The 24,771-nt window shown below is 37.7% G+C and overlaps 1 protein-coding gene across 4 annotated transcripts in view; it reads left to right on the top strand.

Annotated features, from left to right (window-relative positions):
- The window catches only part of LOC106077050 (roundabout homolog 1-like), a 90,999-nt gene that overhangs the window by 28,429 nt on the left and 37,799 nt on the right, over positions 1-24,771 (top strand). For 2 of the 4 annotated variants that reach the window (XM_056040314.1, XM_056040317.1), the window contains exons 2-3: positions 19,240-19,386; positions 23,651-23,941. In XM_056040314.1, the coding sequence (XP_055896289.1) occupies positions 19,275-19,386; positions 23,651-23,941 (403 nt within the window). In that variant the 5' untranslated portion in view covers positions 19,240-19,274. Of the gene's footprint in view, positions 1-3,522; positions 3,747-11,707; positions 11,979-19,239; positions 19,387-23,650; positions 23,942-24,771 lie in introns of those variants that run through there. The other 2 variants (XM_056040316.1, XM_056040315.1) reach the window with 2 other exon arrangements.

The following is a 24,771-nucleotide window of genomic DNA, read 5'->3' as shown; positions in this document are numbered from 1 at the left end:
CATAAACAGATGATGTAAAGCTATACATGACTAGTTGACTTGGCGTTAACAAGGAAACTAGAAACCAAAACGGATCTAGATTGTTATATGAGTGTCCTTAAAAAACAAAAGTGTTTTTTTTTAAGACATGCACCTTAAGTAATCTAGACATAGCAACTAAGTTCAAGATGTGTGCTAGACATTTCTGATCTCCTTCTTTTTCATGGAAACTTGCAAAGATGTGAAGGGAAGTAATCTGTGATAGTGAAAAACATATAGACATAGAAACATATAGACATAGAAACATATAGATATAGAAACATATAGGCATCGAAACATAAAGGCATCGAAACATATAGACATAGAAACATTTAGACATAGAAACATATAGGCATCGAAACATATAGACATAGAAACATATAGACATAGAAACATATAGACATAGAAACATATAGACATAGAAACATATAGATATAGAAACATATAGGCATCGAAACATATAGACATAGAAACATATAGACATAGAAACGTATAGATATAGAAACATATAGGCATCGAAACATATAGGCATCGAAACATATAGACATAGAAACATTTAGACATAGAAACATATAGGCATCGAAACATATAGACATAGAAACATATAGACATAGAAACATATAGGCATCGAAACATATAGGCATCGAAACATATAGACATAGAAACATATAGACATAGAAACATATAGGCATCGAAACATATAGACATAGAAACATTTAGACATAGAAACATATAGACATAGAAACATTTAGACATAGAAACATTTAGACATAGAAACATTTAGACCGACAAACACTTTATATACGCCCATTTTTTATTTTTATATGAGCTCTACTATAAGAAATCTTTTTTTTATCTTTTTTGTTTTAAAAATATATTAATACAACACAATCTAGCATCTAGTAGAAACTTTATATCGGCAAATGTCTTGAAACATTTGATACTATTTAACAGCGAATATTCACATTTGACCTGAGTAATACCTTTACAAAAATCAATAAATCTAGAAAGCCTTCAGGATACAAGACTCAAAAGTAAAGTAGTAACTATACATAAAACACTGAACCATAATCTTCAAATAAAAAAAGCAAAATTTAATAAAAAACTCAGAAAGACACAAAGATATACTGATGTTTTCTGTGCCATGTAGTAGGACACATTTGTACTAATGCTCCTTATTCTCTAGTGCTATTAGAGCATGGAATGGGTTGCCTGAGCCAGCCAGGAAAACCAGTGACTTGGCAGAATATAAGTCATTGATTAACATGCATGACTAGATGCATGACGCGTAGGACGTAATCATCTTCTTTTTTGAAGTAACGTCTGTATTATATAAGATAAGAAGATAAGATCCTTGTCCAATCTCTCTCTATATAAAACATGGTCGTATTATAGTTTTTTTTTTTAGGGGAGGGGTAAGGACCCTAAGTGGCCGTTGTGGGAAGGGCGATCGTGTCCTTGGTTTGAATACCTCTTAGATAAGGCTCGGACTTGTGAGCGTGACTGGACATACACGTGTACTTTGGGAGTGCCCTTTGGGCACATCAAGAAGTTTCGTTCAGTTCTCAATCTTTAAATGACACGTAAATGTTAAGTCTGAAAAACACAGAAAAAAAAAACCTAGACTGTCCGACTAGATTTGTCTTGAATGAATGCGGAAATACCCGAAGACATATAATCCATTCAAGGTAAGTTTTATCTAGTTCTCTAGTCAAGTGTATAGGTTGAACTGAGTTACACTCATGCATTACGATCATGAAGATATTGATGAGATACTAGTCTAGATCTACGTAATGAGTAGTGACAATATTACATCTAGAAAACTTGTGAAGGTATGCTGACTGTGTTAAAAGAGGAATAGATAAATATTAATACGAACTCGCACCTGCCAAAGGGTTTGTTTTGTTTTGCTTTTACATGTTTCGGATGTTCCTTCAGAGTTGAAGATAGTTTACTTCCTAGTCCAAACCTCCCGCAGGACGACGGGGGATGGGAGCGGGCAGGGTTTGAACCCTCGACCGTCGATAAATCCGAACGACAGTCCAGCGCGCAAACCGCACGACCAGGCAGCCATCACAGCAGGGCCGGCCTTAGATAATTGGAGGCCCTGGACGAAGTGAATTTGGTGGCCCTAAATGAAATAAAAAAAAAAAACAGCGCAAAAATGAAATTATGGAAATTATTGAAAATCTGCCTGTGTCTATATCTAAAACGACAAGTACCTGTGGTAAAGTGGATGTAACCAAACCGGGACTTCAAAACTACGTACATCGATGTTGGCTACTGGGAAGACATAGCCCTAGACCCCACTATATGGAAAGACGTGGTGACATAGAAAGCTATGGACAGCAAAAGAGCAATGGCATCAGCTCTGAAAGAACAGAATGCCGCGCAAAAAAATGCCTGGTGTTCCTCTACTCATTTACTGCGCACCTAGTTTATATTATTAGTTAGTTAGCGACGCACCATAGAAGACGTATATTGAACGGGACTAGTGACGCTTGGGATATTTTGGGTTAGAGACTGGAAAATCAGTTAGCGATAGGATTCTCTTGGGTAAAGACGTGTTTTATTGTTTTATTTGACAGAAACTCTTGACTGTGGCCTTTTAGTGGATTAAACGTATTATTCATTGTTCATCAGTGCTGACCACGTCTTTTCACTTGTTGAAATAGATGTGTGTTATCTTTGTGCTGTTGTTTAACTACATTGAATACACCCGAACAAGAAACCCAAACGCCTTCTGAGTAATTGATTGAAATCTAACAAACATCTACAGTTGACTTCAGTACAGGATAAACATCCATCACACTGCTTTGTGTGTGGACGAAAGGTTTCTCCGGAGTAAGCAGTTTCTCTGCAGTCGCATAAAAGAGTGCTTTACGAGTGTTTTTCCATCGTCGTTCTACGACCGAAGGAGGCCAACCAATTACAAAACGGGCATAAAAACGGGTGCAAACTTTAATTTTACGTCACAATTAAAAGTAAAGTTCTCCTTTCATTCCTTGCCATCTAGAGTGCAGATAAGGTAAAGGCCACTGTTTCTGCAATTAACGAGGGTGTCATGTGGCCTGCACAACGACCAATCGCCTTTGCTTTCCAACACTTATTTCAGGCACCCATTAGAGACGCCCAATGATCCAGAAAATAAAAAAAATCCCAGGCTTCACCAGGATTCGAACCAGGACACCGGTTCATTCGCTAAGCGCTTTACCGCTCAGCCACCACGACTCCTACGTCATAATATTTAACTTTATATGTGGGAGTGTGCTAGTGCACTTCATGGGGAAATACTTTTTTTTTTGTTTCAATCCGCACATTATCACTTAGACTCCTTGACCCGCGCCCCGACTACCCCCCTCACCCACACTTTGACCTACCAGTTTCACCCTTCAGCGTACGCCACGATTTGAATTATTTGTGTCAGTCCTACTTTAGATCTATATAGTAAGTTGTTTTTTGACTGGAGTAATTAGAGCGTGACCAGATATCGACTTGACTTTGACAGTCGGTATCGTCTCTCCTTGACATGCGTCATTTTTGGAAGGAAATGGTTCACTTGTCTGATTCTTGGTATCAACTTGCTCGCTGTTACTGTCTCACGAGAAGTGCAGACCTAACATTCTGGTGTGTGTAATATTACTGAGAACTTGATTGTTTGTACGCCATCTAATACTGTTATTATGTGGAATAGTCTGTTCATTGTATAACACATTTATTTTTAATTGGTAAGTTAATTGAGATAACAATCTTAGCTTTTTAAAAGTAGTTATGGATTGTTTTAATCTATTTATCTATCTATCTATCTATCTATCTATCTATCTATCTATCTATCTATCTATCTATCTATCTATCTATCTATCTATCTATCTATCTATCTATCTATCTATCTATCTATCTATCTATCTATCTATCTGTCTATCTGTCTATCTATCTGTCTGTCTGTTTCTTTCAATTTTACAGATTCTCTCTTTTTGTGTTGCTGTAATTTCTCATTAAATGTCTCTTTTCATTCTCTCTCTCTCTCACACACACAAACACACATACACTTATCCCCACTCTGTCTCCTCTCTGTATGATATATAATTAAACTGGACAACAGTATCGCCAGCAGCATTACGACATTACTACTTTTTACCATTTTATGGACGACCCCATTACATACAGGGACCACACTACACAGTGACATGATTATGACATACAATGACTGCATTACACAATATCCCTATTACAGAATCATCACATTCTTAACATTTTTCTGAGAGCTCAGATGCTTTAACTCTAAACCTATATTGCGAAAGGTAATTGTCCATTAGCATTAATTATAGTATTAAATGTAAATGAATCATTTCTGCTCCAAGAACGACAACTGGAATGAATTAAGACACTAATTAGGCCCGACTAAATAATTCAGTGATGATCTGAAGTAATCCCCCTTTGTAAACTATATGACAGGTGAACTGGTGTGTTACGTTTTTCAAGTCAGACTAACGTCGTGACCTAGTTTTACCTCTACATTGAAGTCAATACAAACATTGGATCAGGGACAGTCGTGTTTACAGACAAGATATAATGTTGCCATTGTTTACTGACAACTGAAATGTCATTGTTAACTTCAGGCCATACATTTTTCAAGGACTTAGTAGTCTGACAGAAGATGACATTTCTCTGTATCGCGGTTATGTCCCTTGTCTGAGTAATTAAATCGGAACTATAACAAGACGATTGTTCAACAATGACCCCCCCCCCCCACCACACACACACACACACAGAGAACTTGATAGTGATAGAATTGGACGAGTATACCACAAACCCTCACACGTAGACGAACACACATAACAAACAGGCATAAATGCATATGTGTACTTATTGTGACACGCCTAGATATTGGATATACATTGTGACACAAGCGTTAGTGAACACACAGTTTGTCTTCTTCTTTTTTTTTTTTTTTTTTTTGGTTCTTTCTTTTTCTTTCTCTTTTTGTTCTATTTTCTTTTCTTCTTTGTCTTCTTCTTTCTTTGTCTTCTTCTTTCTTTGTCTTCTTTTTTCTCTTTTTGTTCTATTTTCTTTTCTTCTTTGTCTTCTTCTTTCTTTGTCTTCTTCTTTCTCTTTTTGTTCTATTTTCTGTTCTTCTTTGTCTTCTTCTTTCTTTGTCTTCTTCTTTCTCTTTTTGTTCTATTTTCTTTTCTTCTTTGTCTTCTTCTTTCTTTGTCTTCTTCTTTCTCTTTTTGTTCTATTTTCTTTTCTTCTTTGTCTTCTTCTTTCTTTGTCTTCTTCTTTCTTTGTCTTCTTCTTTCTCTTTTTGTTCTATTTTCTGTTCTTCTTTGTCTTCTTCTTTCTTTGTCTTCTTCTTTCTCTTTTTGTTCTATTTTCTTTTCTTCTTTGTCTTCTTCTTTCTTTGTCTTCTTCTTTCTCTTTTTGTTCTATTTTCTTTTCTTCTTTGTCTTCTTCTTTCTTTGTCTTCTTCTTTCTTTGTCTTCTTCTTTCTTTGTCTTCTTCTTTCTTTGTCTTCTTCTTTCTCTTTTTGTTCTATTTTCTGTTCTTCTTTGTCTTCTTCTTTCTCTTTTTGTTCTATTTTCTGTTCTTCTTCTTCTACCTTGTTCTCCTGATCAAGTCGCTGGGTTCAGACAACCATTAGGCTACTAAATCTGAGCTGAACTGCGCAGTGATTACCCTAATCAAGCACTTCACACAGTTTGTTCTCTTTCTTAGCAGGTGGTCGGGGACTACTACCTTCTTCTGGCCTCTCGGTAAAGCATGTAGCTTACATGACCCCACGTTTCCACGTGACACTTTACACGGACGTGCAGTGCTGGTTCCAATTTTAATTTTTCCGGAACACTTGTTATTCTTGTGTGCCCTATAAAAGTTAAGTGTACCACTTTCAGGCCATTTGATAAATGGGACAGTTGAAGTAAAGGCTTTCTGTTTGTATTGCCGACGGTTAACAAGCCTGTCTTGTGGCCAGCACAACGACCAACCGCCTTTACTTTCAGCTGGACTCAGGGACGTCTTTAAACACGAGACGTTTCCGTTTGAAAGCACAACTCGGAGGTGAGAAACTAGGACGTTAGTAATACACAGTAAGACAGGGCAAGAAAGAAATGGACATGAATAGAGAAGTGAAGAATGTTTGTATATGGACATGAATAGAGAAGTGAAGAATGTTTGTATATGGACATGAATAGAGAAGTGAAGAATGTTTGTATATGGACATGAATAGAGAAGTGAAGAATGTTTGTATATGGACATGAATAGAGAAGTGAAGAATGTTTATATATGGACAGAAATAGAGAAGTGGAGAATGTTTGTATATGGACAGAAATAGAGAAGTGAAGAATGTTTGTATATGGACATGAATAGAGAAGTGAAGAATGTTTGTATATGGACAGAAATAGAGAAGTGGAGAATGTTTGTATATGGACAGAAATAGAGAAGTGAAGAATGTTTGTATATGGACATGAATAGAGAAGTGAAGAATGTTTGTATATGGACATGAATAGAGAAGTGAAGAATGTTTGTATATGGACAGAAATAGAGAAGTGGAGAATGTTTGTATATGGACAGAAATAGAGAAGTGAAGGATGTTTGTATACGGACAGAAATAGAGAAGTGAAGAATGTTTGTATATGGACAGAAATAGAGAAGTGAAGGATGTTTGTATATGGACAAAAATAGAGAAGTGAAGAATGTTTGTATATGGACAGAAATAGAGAAGTGAAGAATGTTTGTATATGGACAGAAATAGAGAAGTGAAGAATGTTTGTATGTGGACAGAAATAGAGAAGTGAAGAATGTTTGTATATGGACAGAAATAGAGAAGTGAAGAATGTTTGTATATGTATTTTTTTGTTCAAATTATTAGACCTTTCAATACATTATATTTCAATGTGTTCATACTCATTCGTCGGGTTCTGTCCCTTGCTTGCCCACTGTCCTCCCTACCCCCTAGACTGCGTGATACCTTCAGTTCTGAATTATACAGTTATGTAATAGAAAAAGAGCTGGCGTTATCAACGTATTACATTCGTTCACCAGGGATTCTACGGAACAACATCCCTGAATAATTCAGTCAACATGTTTAAAAAGGAGAACAAAAGAATATAACATAATGGAGTCAGGTCTAGGATTAAACAAAATACTAGAGGTCCGCACACGTTCTGTCTTTGAGTGCACTCACTATTGACTCACTATAACAAAGCAATACAGTATCTCTGCTGTAATGGTTTCTCGTTCTCTCTTTCCATACTCTCTCTCATTCACTCCTCTCTATTTTATTCTCCCTCTTTCTTCCCTCATTTTATTCTCGTCTTTCTCTCCTCGCTCATCTCCTCTCTCTCTCTCTTCTCTCTCCCCCTCTCCGTGTCTCTTTCTCTCCTCTAGCTGTTTTCTCCTCCCTCTTTTGTTTCTCTCCTCTTTATCTTTCTCTCTTATATTCTCATTTCTCTCCTCTAGCTGTTTTCTCCTCCCTCTGTCTTCCCTCCCTCCTCTCCTCTCTCCTTTGTTTATCTCCTCTCTATCTTTCTCTCTTATATTCTCTTTCTCTCCTCTAGCTGTTTTCTCCTCCCTCTGTCTTCTCCCTTTTTTTTTCTCTCCTCTATCTTCTCCTCTGCTCATCCCTTCTCTTTCCTCTCTTTTTAAAATCTCTTTGTTATTGTGTCAAATAGTAATGCTATTTTAAAACATGTTTTGAGTTGTTGTTGTTTTATTTTAATGCGGGGTGGGGCCCTGTCAGGGCAATCCATATCTCGAGCTATATGGTATGTTTAAAACTATCTAATAATGGAGACTGTCTCTCGCGTACAATAATAGCTTCTGAGTAAATGTCATTATTTTTGAAGGGGCGTTCCTCTTTTTGTTGGATAACATCAATGCATGGTTGTGTAAGATCTGGGTTATATAATTGTGTAACATCTGGGTTGTATAATTGTCTAAGATCTGGGTTGTATTATAGTGTAAGACCTGGGTAGTATGCTTGTGTTAAATCTGGGTTGTAAATGGTCTATATGTTTTTCTTCGTGATAGCAACTCGTTCAGCTTCGCTATTTCAGCACGAGGTAAATATATAATAAAGAGAGAAAGCAAAAAATTGATTTAAAACTTGATACTCTGCCTGTCATGACTTGCTGATTTGTGGTTCTAAAATACAAACAAACAATTCTTGAACTAAACTCCAGATTGTACCATGTACCTTTACTCAATTCGCCTTCTTCAACTTTTCCTTTGTCTGTTGAACAGTTTTGGCACTGTTGACCGTATTTCTCTATTCCTGTCTGTCTTGTGCCACGTCATAGGTCTGTACGACATGGCAACGAGCTTTTGGTTTCGCAGCCCACAGGTTGTGACGTTGCAAGTCAGTGTTCAGGCCTTCTGTAACTGTTGGTCAGTCATAATTATGTAGATTCTATGACTGCTGGTACGAACTCCAGTGTTTGCACTAACATTCACCCGAAAATGTAAAGGCAAATATAGCCTGGTAACTCTTCAAGCAAGCAATGGACCTCATTCACCAATCGTAAACAAACAACATTTAGCCACGTGGTGCTCTATCTCTTCTATATAATTTACGATCTCATGTTTAATTCATGATGGTTGTCACGTGACCGTTTTTCCCGTTGGTTTATCAATAAGATCACGTGACTAAATGTTGTTTGTTTACGATTTGTGAATGAGGTCCATTATCTATTGCTGGCAAAATATTACATAAGCAGCTATCCACTTAGCCCTTAGTTGACTTCAACTTTCTTAAGCCTTCTTGACTTGTATTATCATAAAGAATTCTTTGTCAACATTCATAAGATCTCTCCCTGTCTTTCGACATTGTAAACAGAATGGTAAATTTAGACGAGTCTATCCTGTGTATGGAGGCGCGTTGGATGAGCGGTAAAGCGCTTGGCTTCCTAGCCGGGGACCGGGGTTCGAATCCTGGTGAAGATTTTTAATTTCAGGATCTTCGGGTGCCTCTGAGTCCACCCAGCTCTAATGGGTACCTGACATAAGTTAGGGAAAAGTAAAGGCGGTTGGTCGTTGTGCTGGCCACATGACACCGTTGTTAACCGTAGGCCACAGAAACAGATGACCTTTACATCATCTGCCCTATAGACCCCAAGGTCTGAAAGGGGGAACTTTACTTTTTTTTTTTTTACCCTGTGCATATAAGCCGGTATAGTCTGCATTAGTCACTTCCGCTCTTTGTTGTGAGGCCAGAGGCTAAGTTCCACCCAGAAAACATGGTCACACTCTCTCTCTGTCCCCCAAGCTCCTAATCGTGGATCCCCGTTTGCTCTATTGATCCCCAAGTAATTTGTCTGGCTAGCCCCATGGTCATCACGTTTGTGGGGGGGGGGGGGGGGACTGGATCTTTGGTGTCCATCTGGCCTGGCTACTTCTTAGGTCATTTAAGACGCAAACCGTTTTCTCGTTGTGTGTTTAATGGAAACTTTCGGTCGCTTTCTTGTCGTGTGTGTGTGCGTGTGCGTGTGTGTGTGTGTGAATGCGAGTCTTTAACCCTTAAAAACGCGTGTAGTAGTTTAGCCTCTAAACATCAGACTTGTGTTTGCACTCATTGTAAAACAGTTCAGCACTTTAAGGGTTAATAATTAGATTACACATTGATAAATGTATATTTGTTTGTATTTAAAAACATAAACATAAATTGAGAAATGCTGGACGTTTATGCTTTCCATTCTTTTAATAATAAGGCTTGTCTTCGAGTCTGAAGATTAGTGAGGAATGCAGTATTTCCCTTGTCTGCGCAGCCCCAGCTGTGACCTACATATTTTGCCACATCCAGGGCAAACATAACCATTGTCCGCCGCAGGTGGTCGATTGAGATTTTCTTTTCGTCGTCTGCGTTTGTCCTCGGCAGCGGATTTTCTTTTGGTCTCAAATGCGTATGCCGCGGCCTTTGTGAGCGACCTCCAGCTGCCTCGTTCTGAGGCCGCATGCAACCAGGTGCTCTCTTCTATGTCGACTAAGGCAAGTTGGCGCCTAAGCTGGTCTTTAAAGTGTTTCTGTGGGACACCTCTGTTACGCCGAACACCTTTTAGCTCTTCAAAAAAAAAAAAAAAAGACTGCTTTTGGCATACGTTCGTCTCCCATACGGGATACGTGCCCTGCCCAGCGTAACTGTCGGACCATAAGAAGTCCCTCTATACCAGGGGTTCTCAACCTGTTGGTCGCAACCCCCTTGGGGGTCGATTGACAATTTGCCAGGGGTCGCCTAAGACCATCGAAAATATGGATTGTTGTCTATTCTTCTATTGTTGTATGTGTGTGTGTGTGGGGGGGGAGGGTCGCGGCAGATAGGGGGATTGTAAAAAGGGGTCGCCGAGCATAAAAGGTTGAGAACCGCTGCTTTATACTGTCCATACTGGAAAAGAATATATATATATATATATATATATATATATATATATATATATATATATATATATATAGAGAGAGAGAGAGAGATCCCAGATTATAATCAGTTATCGCTCATGTGTTTGTACCTATGTATTGTAGTATGTCACATTTCGTTGTTATGGCCATTTGAGGAATTTGAAAATTTAATCAACGTTTCGGGGAGAAGTAGGAAACCGTGTCTCATATTCTTGTCGACTGACCCAGACTTGCTGATCTTGGTCTGGACAGGGAAGCCCTTGACCTGTGTGGTAACATGCTTGAAGTGCCTACCACAGCATGATTTTATTTACAGAGCTTTTGGGAAAATGAATTTGAGTTCAAGTTCTCGGTCAAATGGAGTCTGAAGATGAAGATAAACACATATCTTGTTTTTACAAAGCTTATATTAGCTCAGTCCGTCTGTCCGTATGTCCGTCTGGTACACATTTGTTCACGTTTTTTCTCCCATTTCCCAATCTCGAATTCAGATGGAATTTTACTCAAATATTGAAAGTTGATGACAATACTCTAATTCATAAAAAAAAAAAAAACAACTTAATTAGTTAATCAATTAATGGTAATTAATTATTTCGCTGTATATCGAAAAAGAGACTTAAATCTTGTAGTATTTATATATATGACAGTGATTTGCGGTTCTTCTCCTTAAATAAGCTATGTTTTTAAAGTATTGTTTTATATTAAGTTTTTTTATTCTCAATTCCTTTTTACCTTTTTCTAGGTTAAAAAAATAGACTGCTATTGTTATTTCGAGAAACAGCGAATCCTAGAAGTAGAATCAGTTATAACCTGTCACGGTAGTAAGGGTAAAAAAATGCAATACATACATAGATGATATATGTATATATGGACGAATGCTTGTGGAATAAAAAAAAATGCGCTTTCATTTGTCTATGTATCTGTACTGTCGCTATAGTAAGTTGAAAATAAATGATTGGTGTTCTTTGGTCTCGTGTCTGAAGTACATTTGATAGAGATCAAACTGTGTGTGTGTGTCTGCGTGCTTCAATTGGTTGGGGGGGGGGATTGTCAGACACACTCTAAGACTGCAGGTGATTCTAAATAATTAATACTTTCATTAATTACTTTATCAAGATGAAAGAGGGAGAGAAGAAGAAAGTGTGTGTGTGGAGTGGGGGGGGGGTCTATACCTGGACATGACAAAACTGAAAGAGACGGCGGTGCGGGGTGGGGGGGGGGTTACTAACGGTGTAACGGGGCGAGGTAAAGATGATTCACCACGTGACTCTGTTGTACCGGCCTGGGCCATGCCAGTCACGCACCAGGAATCGATACCGTCCCGTAACGTGCTATACTAGCATGCGCAAACCACTCACGCGGACAGAATCGATATTTTGTTTTGTTTGTTGTCTCTGGTGGTTCAGGTCGAGGTATAAAATGTAGGGCCGTAGATCTTATCCTTACTTGACGGGACTCGATACACTGTGTTATGATTTGTTATGTTTGTTGATTTATGAGTGCAAAGTTGTATGGAGTTTTTATGCCCACACTTGCGTAAAAAGTCTGGCCATTAAATGAAAAGTAACACAGGGGTGAGTCTATATCTTGAAACATGTATTCTTTATACAGTTGGTGTGAAAACTAAAAATTTGAGCAGACATCTTAACATCTTCTTCCATCTGTCTCCTGAATGTTGTCAAAAATGTTTGTCAGTTAATGTATTATTTATATATATATTAATATATTTACATAATCTTCGTTGTTAAAATTAGCACAATCTCATCTCCTATGAATTTGAAGGAAGTCCTGCCTCCCATTCGAAAAGCCGATCACAATCAATCACGGATTGGTTTGGTCTATTGCAGGGGTCGGCAACCTTATGAGTCGGAAGAGCCAAAAAATACAAAATTACAAAATTTAAAAGTTTTTAAAGAGCCACAAAAGTTTTTTCTCGCCTGCCAACTATAAATAGTACTCACACTATTTATTCTTCAATAACAAACAATTGAGCAAATAAATGCAATGGGAGCGATGGCTTTGCAAAGGTTTTAGAAAGTTTGGATCAATTTAGCTAATAACTTGTTTTTAGTTTGAAACACGACTCTAAATTTTCATTTATTATTTGGCTTCATACTTTTCTTTTAATAATATTCCTGCAAGAGAATGCTTGCTCGCACGAATATGTCGATCCAAAGATAGTCAGCATTCCAAACGCCAACTTCTTCACCACACTTTATAGAAATCTGGAAGATTATTCCATGCACAGAATCAACTCGCGGCATTCCTTTTAAAGCTGTCCACTTTTGTTGCGTTACGTACATACATTTCTGGACCTCCAACACTTCCAACTTGCTTTTTAACTCTGCTTTTTAACTCTGTAAATTTCCTACCCTACAAAGCTTTACTTTTTAAATCGAGCAATTGCATTAGATCCAGCATCAATTCCATACACCTTTGTGTAGATTTCGTGAATATTTGTGTTGAGATGCTGTACCAGGAATGCTAGAATAGTTTTGTTGGTTTTGAACTGCTCAAGTCTGTCAAGAAATTCATCTTTGATTATTTTATAACTGTGCTGAAGTAATTCGTGTCAAAAGTTGCACTGATTTTTATAGCGATACTGCTTTAGACATTGAACATGAAGTAACTTACCGCTCTGAATATCTTCTGTAAAAAGAATAAATTTTTCTTCAAAACAAACCAATTCTACTACCAAAACATAGGCAATGTTTTAGATTCAGCTTATTGAACTTCTCTGTTATATCCACCATAAAGTAAACTTTTTGCCACTATTTCCCGTTCTCTAATTCAGGGGGATTTATGCCGTTATCATTTAGGAATGTATGCATTTCATTCAAGCACAAAGCGAAACGTTTCAACCTTTGGAAAGCCATCGCACTTTATTTTGAAAAAAAAAAGGTCTCCATTTCATTTAAAAAGTCTTTAAACTGACGATGGTAGGATGCTTTTGACAAGATGCTGTTAACAATCTTGATTACCAAATTTATGACCTTAACTATTTCGGTTGGAATTGTTTTGGGCACAAAGCGCTACTTGGTGTATTATGTAGTGAAATGTAAGAATTCCATGGTTTAGTTTGCTTCGAAGAATCATTGTTGTCCCTTTTTTTTTTCCTGTCCTATTTCTGGCTCCATAAGTTGCTTTTGAAATGATTTTATTTAAATCGATCTTATTGTCTTCAAGGTATTCTTGCACGGCGTTCGCTCTATCTTTCCCTTTAGTTTGTAATGAGAATGGTAGTAATCCTAGAAGTAATTCTTTTGGAGCTTGGGAAGATATAATCCTGACAAAAAGGGCACCTTGCACCTTGTGTATATTCCGCAAGACTCATCCACAACAAGTGATAAGACAGAAGAAAGCTGAATATCTTCCACCTGCAAATATGTTACATTTGAAAACATTTTAGCTTTTCTATCTCTCACTGTTTTAGCGAATAGTGGCAAATCTTTTTTTTTAAGATTTATGGTTAGTTTTTAAAATCACGAAGCAGTTCTTCAGATGCATGCAGGAAGCAGTCTTGACATACCATCTGTAAATGGGTTTCTTTTTGTGCAATTTCTAGTCTACCAGATTAGCGTTACTCGTAGATTGCTTCTAACTTTGAGAAGATAATCGCTTCTAACTCATTTACTTAAAACACCACACTATACGTCACAGCCATAGCGTGTGGTGAAAATGCCACTTTGTCTTGCGTCGAAAGAGAATTAAAACCTACATAAAAACATCCAACGACTAAGTCAGTCGAGAGCTTCCAACGGACTGACGACAGTGACGACTCGTGTCACGCGGAAGGGGTGTGGTGAAAAGCGAGTACAAGAGGCTGAGAAATAGAATCGGTGCCTAATACTAGTTAAACATTTCAGAACTATTTTTTTTAATGTTTCGTTAAAATAATTAATATTTGCGTATGGAACTAAAGAGCCGCAGCTTCACAGCCAAAGAGCCGCATGTGGCTCGCGAGCCGCAGGTTGCCGACCCCGGGTCTATTGCAATGTTACCGTTTAAAACTTTCAGTTAGAGTTAGACCTCTTGAAGCTCTAGGCCAGCTAAAAATCACAAGAGCTCCATTTCACCGGCTTCTAACTTGTGTCCACGTTGACACTGTCATCTCCAGTGCTTCGGGCACTCCGGACTCGCGGACGTGAGACGCGCCTGCATTTGTCCTCGTTTCGTGTCCGCGGGCTTTCCTCTTTGCCGACACTCACAGCGCTCCGCCGTTTCCCGGCTTGGTTGTCGCATTCCTTGATGGAGCTCTTGTAAGTATCTTTGCACCCTGTGAACGCTTTAAAAAACACCAACAGATCCCCATATAAAAGTCTTTTCGGAAGTCGAGAGTCTAATTTTTGGTCGTGCCATTGGTTAGTTTATGTTTTATAAATTAAAGACATTTCTTCGAAACAGAAAATAATTGCATCTTATGTGTGTCCATTTGTTAAAATCGATTCGTGCTGTTTAATTAGAGACTCAAAATCTGATAAGTCCTTGGTTTGTTTGGCTTATTCAAGCATTTCATTCCATGCTCTGATATTATTATCGGCCTCCTTCAGTCGTAGAACGACTATGGTTCATCTCGAACACTTTTTCATATGACTGTGGAGCCCTATTTTGGGAGAGACACTTCCGTACACAAACATTGCAGGTCAAGGTGACTTTTTCTTTGGTGGCAGATGAGCCGATCATTTTTCGTATATGCTCTTATAGCACTAGTGAAAAAAAGAGCATTTGTTCTATCATATAGAATAAGAAATGTGCTTTTATCTTTGTGACAGTTTCAATAAGTGCCATTTCTAATGTACAAGAATGACTAGACTCGAGATTGACGTAAATAGACATTGAACCAGACACTCTTTTTTAACATCAATAATAATAATAAAATAACATTTAGATTGTATAAACAATTCCTTAGACTATATTAAAATGTAGATTGTATAAAGCTGGCATTTAATTTCATGTCAAGATTTATCTTATAAAAACTTTCTCTATGAAAGTCTTCAATGCGCATTTTAACCTTTAAGTAGACTACCTGGGTCAACATGCTTCTAACACCTGCAATATCTAGGCCCTGGCTTCTACTCACGCTTTAATCTAGAACGCTCACTTGCACACAGCACTGGCTTTAAATTTTGTTTAAAGTATTTGTTACAATGTGTCTGAGTAATAATTCTTCTCTGTGTCAAACTAATGGTCTCCAGTTCAGATCTAATTTAATACTGATACATTCATTTCTTTTTAGGGCGTCAATAATAATCAATGTTTATTGTTCTGTTTTGTCTCTGGGGGCTCAGTGCAAAGATGAAATATAGGTCAATTGATCATATCATGGCTTGATGGTAGGGTCTATCTGTACAGAACGTTAAGTCTTCCGAGATCTAAGCCGTACTTGTTATTTTTCTGGGAAAGTTTATATCGTTGTCCAAATGTCACCCTAATTTAACTGTTCATCTCAAGCCCCTTGGACAGCAAGTCTTCAAGGGTTAACTTAAAACCGCCGATGGACCGTTAGTCTTAAGGATTGCATGCATGGTTACATGTGCTTCTAATCGTATGGTGAAGTAGATAGTGCATCTTATTTCTCTGATTTACATAGAGATCCTGCGTTTCCATTAGCTGATTTGTGTTTCATTCATATTATATTGCACCATGACACGCAATGCATTATTTATTTATATCATTGTTCCCTTAAAAAACTTTGTATCGCTGTTTATAAAAGAAAACAAAAAACAAAAAAAAACAACGTATAATCAGACAATTAGAAATGGGCAGAATGTGACCTGATATAAGAATTTCTACAAGCAGATTCAACAGAATATATTTCTAATCATTGAGACAAATATATAATCAAATCTGTTAACTCAATATATATGTAGATATTGTTCGGATAAGTTGTTTAAGTGTATAGGAAGCAGTTATCATACGAACATGAAGTTATCATATGAACAGGAAGTTATCATATGAACAGGAAGTTACCATATGAACAGGAAGTTACCATATGAACAGGAAGTTACCATATGAACAGGAAGTTACCATATGAACATGATTTAATTTTATTATCAACACTCATCAGTCCGTTGTTGTTATCGAAACAGAAATGACCAAACGTCATTTGAAAAAGCGCGGGAAACGTGTTTAAACTGATTTTAACTAAAGTGGTTAAATTGCAAATGAGCTAAATTTGAAACTGTTATGCTAGGTTTTATTTATGTATCTGTTGGTGGGTGTGTACTGTGTGTTTAAATGTATCACCAAACAGCTAATCCAACCTACTCTACATGTATCACCAAACAGCTAATCCAACCTACTCTACATGTATCACCAAACAGCTAATCCAACCTACTCTACATGTAGCACCAAACAGCTAATCCAACCTACTCTAAATGTAGCACCAAACAGCTAATCCAACCTACTCTACATGTATCACCAAACAGCTAATCCAACCTACTCTAAATGTAGCACCAAACAGCTAATCCAACCTACTCTAAATGTAGCACCAAACAGCTAATCCAACCTACTCTACATGTAGCACCAAACAGCTAATCCAACCTACTCTAAATGTAGCACCAAACAGCTAATCCAACCTACTCTAAATGTAGCACCAAACAGCTAATCCAACCTACTCTAAATGTAGCACCAAACAGCTAATCCAACCTACTCTAAATGTAGCACCAAACAGCTAATCCAACCTACTCTAAATGTAGCACCAAACAGCTAATCCAACCTACTCTAAATGTAGCACCAAACAGCTAATCCAACCTACTCTAAATGTAGCACCAAACAGCTAATCCAACCTACTCTAAATGTAGCACCAAACAGCTAATCCAACCTACTCTAAATGTAGCACCAAACAGCTAATCCAACCTACTCTACATGTATCACCAAACAGCTAATCCAACCTACTCTAAATGTAGCACCAAACAGCTAATCCAATCTACTCTAAATGTAGCACCAAACAGCTAATCCAATCTACTCTGTTCTGTAGACATAACTGACACACAAATTTGAATACAACCTTGAAATCCTCTATAATGAGCAAAAATAACACTGCTATTTATTACACATATCTACAAGGTTTATCTATGTCAGTGATGAAATACACAAAATACAAATAACGTCACGTGATGCTAAATGAGCTTCAATATCTTTCATTGGTCTCTCAACTACTTCAAATCTACTTGTTCTAACCATTTTAAATCCATACGTGTGTTCGTAACAGTCTTATCTTATAAAGTACAGACGTTACTTCAAATAGGAAGATGATTACGTCCTACGCATGTCCCTAGGTCAATCTAGTCATACATTGCAATCAGTGACTTAAACTCTGTCAAGTCGTTGGTTTTCCTGGCTGATTCAGGCAACCCATTTAATGCTCTAATAGCACTAGGAAAGAAAGAGTATTTGTACAAATTCGTCCTAGCATATGGAATAAGGAATGTGTCTTTATCTTTTGTATTTTATTAAATTTTGTATTTGAAGATTGTGGTTCAGTGTTTTATGTATAATTGCCACTTTACTTTTGAGTCTTCTGTCCTGAAGGCTTTCTAAATTCAATGATTTTAATAAAGGTGTTACTCTAGGTGTTACTCTAGTCCAGGGGTGGGCAACATTTTGGTATCGAGGGCCGCATTAAAAAAGTTTGGTAATATCTATCTATCTATACCTATATCTATATCTACATCTATCTCTATCTCTATCTCTATCTATCTATCTATCTATCTAACTATATATATATATATATATATATATATATATATATATATATATATATATATATATATATATATATATATATATATCTTAGAAAGATGTGCTTGCTGTGTAGAATGTCTTTTAATTCATATATACACTGTATTACGATTTTTTAAAATTTCATTAGAAATATTGTTAACAACGTCACAGTCAATGTCCTTCCAGTAACATAATTTCATCCTTGCGATTTTATATTCTTCTCCTTTGCCTTGCCCATGCTAAGCCAGCGGATACATTGGATTATTTAGTCATAAATATGAACTACCCATGGTTAACTCGCCTAGATCTAGTAAATTTAATTCACAAAACTGCTTTACCTATTTAATATTTAAATTATATGCAGCTTTGTGCAAACTTTCCTGTTTCAAGTTTATGGTTCTCAGTCAAAAAATCGAGCTCCATCAGTTGTTACACTAGCCATCTTGTTGAAAGCCTACCCAACACTCAGACATTGTGTCTTGAATTGAGTGTATTGATGTGTAGCCAATAAGCATAATCTTCGTTTACTTAAAACTTTTTATAACGAGACAGTTTCAATAATTTATATAGATATTTTTTTAAAATATTTGCATTTTTATATCTATATATTGTGGGCAGACCTGATTTCTGTAGGTGTCGGCGGGCCGCATAAAACACCTCGGCGGGCCGCATGTGGCCCGCGGGCCGTAATTTGCCCACCCCTGCTCTAGTCAAATGTGAATATTCTTTTGTTATGAATCTAACTGCTCTATTTTGTATCTGTTCCAGTTTCTTAATGTTTTCTTGAGTTGAGGGGTCCCAAAAAGAGAATGCTTATTCTATGATTGGCCTAACCAAGGCTAAATAACATTTTAGTTTTATGTTCTTATTTGACTTGTAAAAATTTCTTTAAATAACCCTAATGCTTTTAATAAGTCCTATTTTATACTCGGCACAAGTATCACTGTCAAATATAATCGACTATTGTAAGATAATGTAATCAATACTTTTTGTATAACTAAAAACTGTCAAATAGAATCGATTTGTGTAATTAAATGATGTGATCTATACTTTACCTAGTTCGTTAGTATTAATGATTCTTTCTCCCCCTAAATTTTGTTTCCCCAACAGTGCCCAGATGATGTCCATTAGAATGTCCACCTCAAATGACAAGACATGAAGCTGTATTCGTCATGTCCGCTTTGTTTCCCAGGGGAGGTCACCAGATTCGATTAGCACTACTATTGATCTGCATAACTTCAGCTCATTCATTGATAGGTAAGTGATGTCTACACATGCTCAGCTCTGCTCAAAGCGTCCCTAACTACGTTAACAGTAACACAGAGTTTCCTTCTCCTCCTCTCTTTAATTATACTATAGCAAACTAGGGGTGGCTTCTATACCTTTTCCTCAGTCTGCTGTACAGTTTTGGTCACCACTTATGATCTTACGACCGTTTCTCCACATTCCTCTCTGTCTTTTGAATTGACTAGAATCTCTTTCAATGACAGGCTAGTCCATTCTTTGATGTGATCTTCCCATCGCTTGAACGCTTGCCTGGCTTGGCTACCTATGAAGGCGGCTCGAGGCTCGACACCCGACTCGAGCAGAGTTGTGTTTACTGAGCGCCTAAAGGCAGCACGGAAAATCTTCTCCCAGATACCTCCTCCCCTCAACTGGTCCTCAAATTAGATTGGATCATAGCGCTCTGAGCATGCTACAAGCATGAAAGTAGCGCTATATAAAAGCTATAATTTTTTTTCTATGTCTTCCTCTTTTTCTTTTCCCTGGTACTGTTTCCAGCAGGAAGGTCTTTGCAAGCCCTGACGACCTGGTGTTATGGCCATATTGTTTGAGATTGCGTTTTCTGACTACGGTCAGCAGGCCTTCGTGAGGCCCAATTGTCGTCGTTTGAATAACTCACGGATGGCTGCCTGGTCGTGCGGTTTGCTCGCTGGACTGTCGTTCGGATTTATAGATGGTCGAGGGTTCAAATCCTGCCCGCTCCCATCTCCCGTCGTCCTGCGGGAGGTTTGGACTAGGAAGTAAACTATCTTCAACTCTGAAGGAACATCCGAAACATGTAAAACATTTTACAAACATTTTACAAAAACATTTTACAAACATTTTACAAAAACATTTTACAAACATTTTTCATAACACCAGTTTTTATAGATAAATCCGTGTTTCTCAAACTTTTTCTTGTGACGTTCCACTGCAGAAAAGAAAAATCACGTTCGCGCCCCCTTTCCTCCCTTTGGGTGGATCTGGGGGCGCGGTGTAAACTAAGAAACATAAGAATGAATTAATATAGACAACTACGTGTAAGAAGTGAACAAGGTCTCATTTCATTTCGTCACTTCCGGACTAGTAGTGTTCACAAAACAACAACAAACAATGACGCAATAAGATAACTGTAACAGGACGGGGTGGGTGTCAAAATCCGACCCACAAATAGATTTCCATATGATATGCATCATTCGTACCTGTCCTCACAGGTTAGTATTACACCGTCTAGTCTGTAAAATATCTTGTACAAAAAGCGAGACGGAGGTCAATCACGATATAGGAATATACTATAAAATAGCTTCTTACTTTCATTCAAAGTAACCTATTCCGCTGCAGCCTCACCGGCCAATTGTGTTAGGCCCACCGAGCATTTTTCCTGAACGCTCATTTGGGCAATCCGCCCCTGCACTGTAAGCCCCCCCCCCTCCCCCACCATCACCAGTTTGACGTGTTGCGGCTCCAGACTTTTCACTGCATTTTGAACTTTAGAAAGTCATTTCTCGTCTGGTCATTCTTTAAATTTACCCAATCCCAAAACGCAGGGGCGGACTGGGTGTCAAAATCGGCCCGGGCATTTCTTTGCAATCCTGCCCATAATGATATAAGATAAGATAATATAGATCAACTGCCCTAACTCCCCCCACCCTCCAACCAATGTCGGGTAACCATTAGAGCTAGGTGGATCCTGAAATTAAAAACCACAGTATCACTAGGATTCGGAAGCCAAGCGCTTTACCACTCAGCCACCGAGCCTCTTGTCTAAGGGTGTAGGCTATTATATTATTTCGGAAAAATGTGTTAGCTTAAATTAGTATTACACTGTAAAAGATTTTTTGAACACGACGCTCATAAGTCACTTTTATAAAATACTATTATAGAACCTCAATTTAATACGTGTCATATTAGTCATAATGACATCCTTGAGGCCCTTCAGGTGGTCCTACCGGCACGATTGGGTACCGGCCCACCGGGCATTTGCCCGAACGCCCATATAGCCAGTCCGCCCCTGCCCAAACGATAGGTTAGGCAGATCGAAATGTCATATATATATATTTTTTCATGATCAGTTGTTTAGTATCCTGCTTCATTATATCGCGTTCATCTGTCTCTCTCTCTCCAATCTTCCTTTCTAACATTGTCGCCTAATCTTTTGACTAGCTCTCATTATGCGTTGTCTCTCCCTCTCTTCTCTCTCTGTGCCTCTCCTTATCTCTCTCTGATGCTACACCCTAAGCCCTAATCGCCTTAAGACCACTCACGTCCCTTCCACGCCCCCCAGTGCATGACCCAAGTGTCTGATCAATATCCTACGTCTGGAAAACTTCTCTACCTTCCTCCCTCCTTGACCGAAGTAATGACAACCATACACCTTATCTCATACTCTCTTGGAGTATTTTATTCTAGGATTCCTTTGCCCTTATAGTGTATCTGTTATGTAAAATGCACCTTGTCAGACACATTTCCTCAAACATATTTAAAATTATTATTAAGTTTCATGTTTTTTTTGTATAGATATGCACCTTCGTAGGGTGGCGCGAGATGCTGACATTTGGATCCGAAGGCGGTCTTATTTTGTTAATGGACGAAAAATATCGATTGCTTGAGTATCGTATTTATAAATCCGTATCCGAGTATCAATGAAGAAATAAAGGCATTTGACCAATATTTAAAAAATTAAAATGTTTAATCAAGTTACGTCATTCAATTATCTACATAGGGCCATGGAGACTGTTTTCGTGAGAGGCATATATAACAAAGATCCAATACAAAATGTGCTTTGCCAATTTTTATCTTATCTTATCCTATACAGACCTTGCTTCAAAAAAGAAGATGATTCTAGAGTCTACTTCAAAATGGCAGACTTTTTCCAAAATACGTAGCATCGCTGTGTTGGCGTCTTTTGCGTGTACGAAACAGGTCCGCTACAAGAGGTCTAGCTGAACACAAAGCAGAATATACGACATTCAATCCTTTGACAAATGTTCATGCTCTCGCATTCATTGAATGTCTCTCACACTTCATTATCAGCAAATCCCTTCTCTTCTTAATTTCACTGTATTTGAACTGCGCTTTTCTTATAAGGAACAAAATAATGCATTGTACACGCCAGGAGAATGTATTCCTGAAGCTCAGAAACGATGGCGGAGGGGGCAAATCAAGGGTTTAGGTGAGCCTCAATGTTAATAAATTGAGAACTATTGATCTAAAAGCTTATGTAACATAGGAAACAGTAAGTCAAACTGTATACTATTTATCACTATTCATATTCTTTAACTACAAATGCCTCTTACTATTTCGGACATGAGAACCGCTTTTAAATCATGCCGGGTCACTAATGATCACTGATAATTAATAGTGCATCTGATACGCCAGATCAGTAGGCTTACAATGATATGAATTCCAAGTTATCCTAATAAAAAACAACAACAAAGGAAAACAATGTGTTGACAAGCGCTAGACTTTAGAAAGTAGATCTAGATGACAAGATTAGAAACTAACCTCTGTGATGTAGGCAAAATTGATTTTACTTTGATTGTTTGACGAAGTGTAGGCCTATCACATTGACTATATTTTTTTTTTAAATCTATTTGACTACTTCTTAATGTTAACCTGATAGAAGATATGTACATAATAGAGCCACGGCGGACAACGATTTTGTCTGGTTATATTTGGAATAATATGCAGGTCACAACTGGGCTTGCGTAGTTACTATTATTATTTACCAGATAAAATAGAGACTAACCCATAGCTGCAAACTGTAGTCTGACAGAAGCGAGAACTTGAGTCACATTACTCTACTTTTAAATTATACTTCTTTTACCATAGGCATTACGTAATAAAATCAATTTATTCTTATTCAGAAATTATTATGGTCATCACTGTCGTACTTCTGAGTAGTAGCTCTTTATTATTGTTAAACTGTTTGTAAAAAAAAAAAGGTTTCCATGTTTCGGATGTTCCTTCAGAGTTGAAGATAATTTACTTCTTAGTCCAAACCTCCCGCAGGACAACGGGTGACGGGAGCGGGCAGGGTTTGAAACAGGGACCATCGATAAGTCCGAACGACAGTCCAGCACGTCAATCACACGACCAGAAAGCCATCCTGTTTTAGGCCTATTAATCACCATTTGTTACTGGTATTATTATTAATATTGCATCCTGTTCACATAAAACCAAATTCAAACAGTATTTAGGCCTGTTTATTTTTTTAACTCTTTAATTTATGTTTTTTTAAATTTATTTATTTGATTAGAATGGGTCGTCAAACCAGAAAATACTTCACTACCTCTGGGACAAGATGTTGTGTTCTCTTGCCTGGCCAAGTCTGCTGATGCGAGCGACACATCTGCCAGCTTGGCTTACCGATGGTCTTTCGATGGCGGCAAAGTACAAGACAGGGTGTCCAGATTTTCCAACAACTCTCTGTTTGTACCAGGTTTAACAGAGGCTGACCTTGGAGTATACACTTGTGAAGTATCAAGGGTCACAGAAAATGGAAATGTCTTAGAGTCTGTGTCTGCCAGCGCGCTACTCATAAAATCTTGTAATTTATTTTTTTTTGCTTTTCATTTTGTGTTTTGTTTATGTTGCCAGTTTGATTGTTCACTAAAATCTAGATGATAAGATCTATCTAGTCTACATTTACATGTTTCCTGTTTGTGTGTGTGGTTATCTTCAAGTGTTAAGGGAGGGTAGGGTAGACAAGATGTAGGACCTGATACAAACAAAGTGATTAGGCCATAGCGCATATAAGCATGAAAGTTGTGGTAAACAAAGCAATAACATTAAAAAAAAAAAAAAAAAAAAAAAACTAACCCAATTGCACAAATGTGTTTATTATTGTTAGTCTAGAGCAGCGGTTCTCAACCTTTTAAGCTCGGCAACCCTTTTTACAATCCCTCACTCTGCCGCGACCCCCCCCCCCACACACACACATACAGCAATAGAAGAGTAGACAATAACAGTCCGTATTTTCAATGGTCTTAGGCAACCCCTGGCAAATCGTCGATTGACCCCCCAAAGGGGTCATGACCAACAGGTTGAGAACCCCTGGTCTAGACTCTAGAATACTCTAGAATCTAGATCTACCAAAAAGTAATTACTTGATGGATTCAAAATAATGTATACAGTATACAACTTAACTCAATAAGCTTTTTTTTTTTAAAGTATTTTTTATATTTTGCTTTATTGATATTGCATTTAGCCACATCAAAACTCGTATGATTTTGTGTGTGTGTGTGACTTTCTATCACGTGTCAACTTACCCCTGTGTAAGCTAACATGTCACAACCTCAACCCAACCATTTTTTTTAGTTGTTTAACTCAGAAAAACAAAGATATAAAGTCTATTTTAGTTGTTTTACTTATTATTGT

The sequence above is a fragment of the Biomphalaria glabrata genome, chromosome 9 (assembly GCF_947242115.1).
Source record: "Biomphalaria glabrata chromosome 9, xgBioGlab47.1, whole genome shotgun sequence".
NCBI classification, from domain to species: Eukaryota; Metazoa; Mollusca; class Gastropoda; family Planorbidae; genus Biomphalaria; species Biomphalaria glabrata.
Note: the sequence above shows the minus strand (reverse complement) of the source record. Positions and strands in the feature narration are given on the sequence as shown.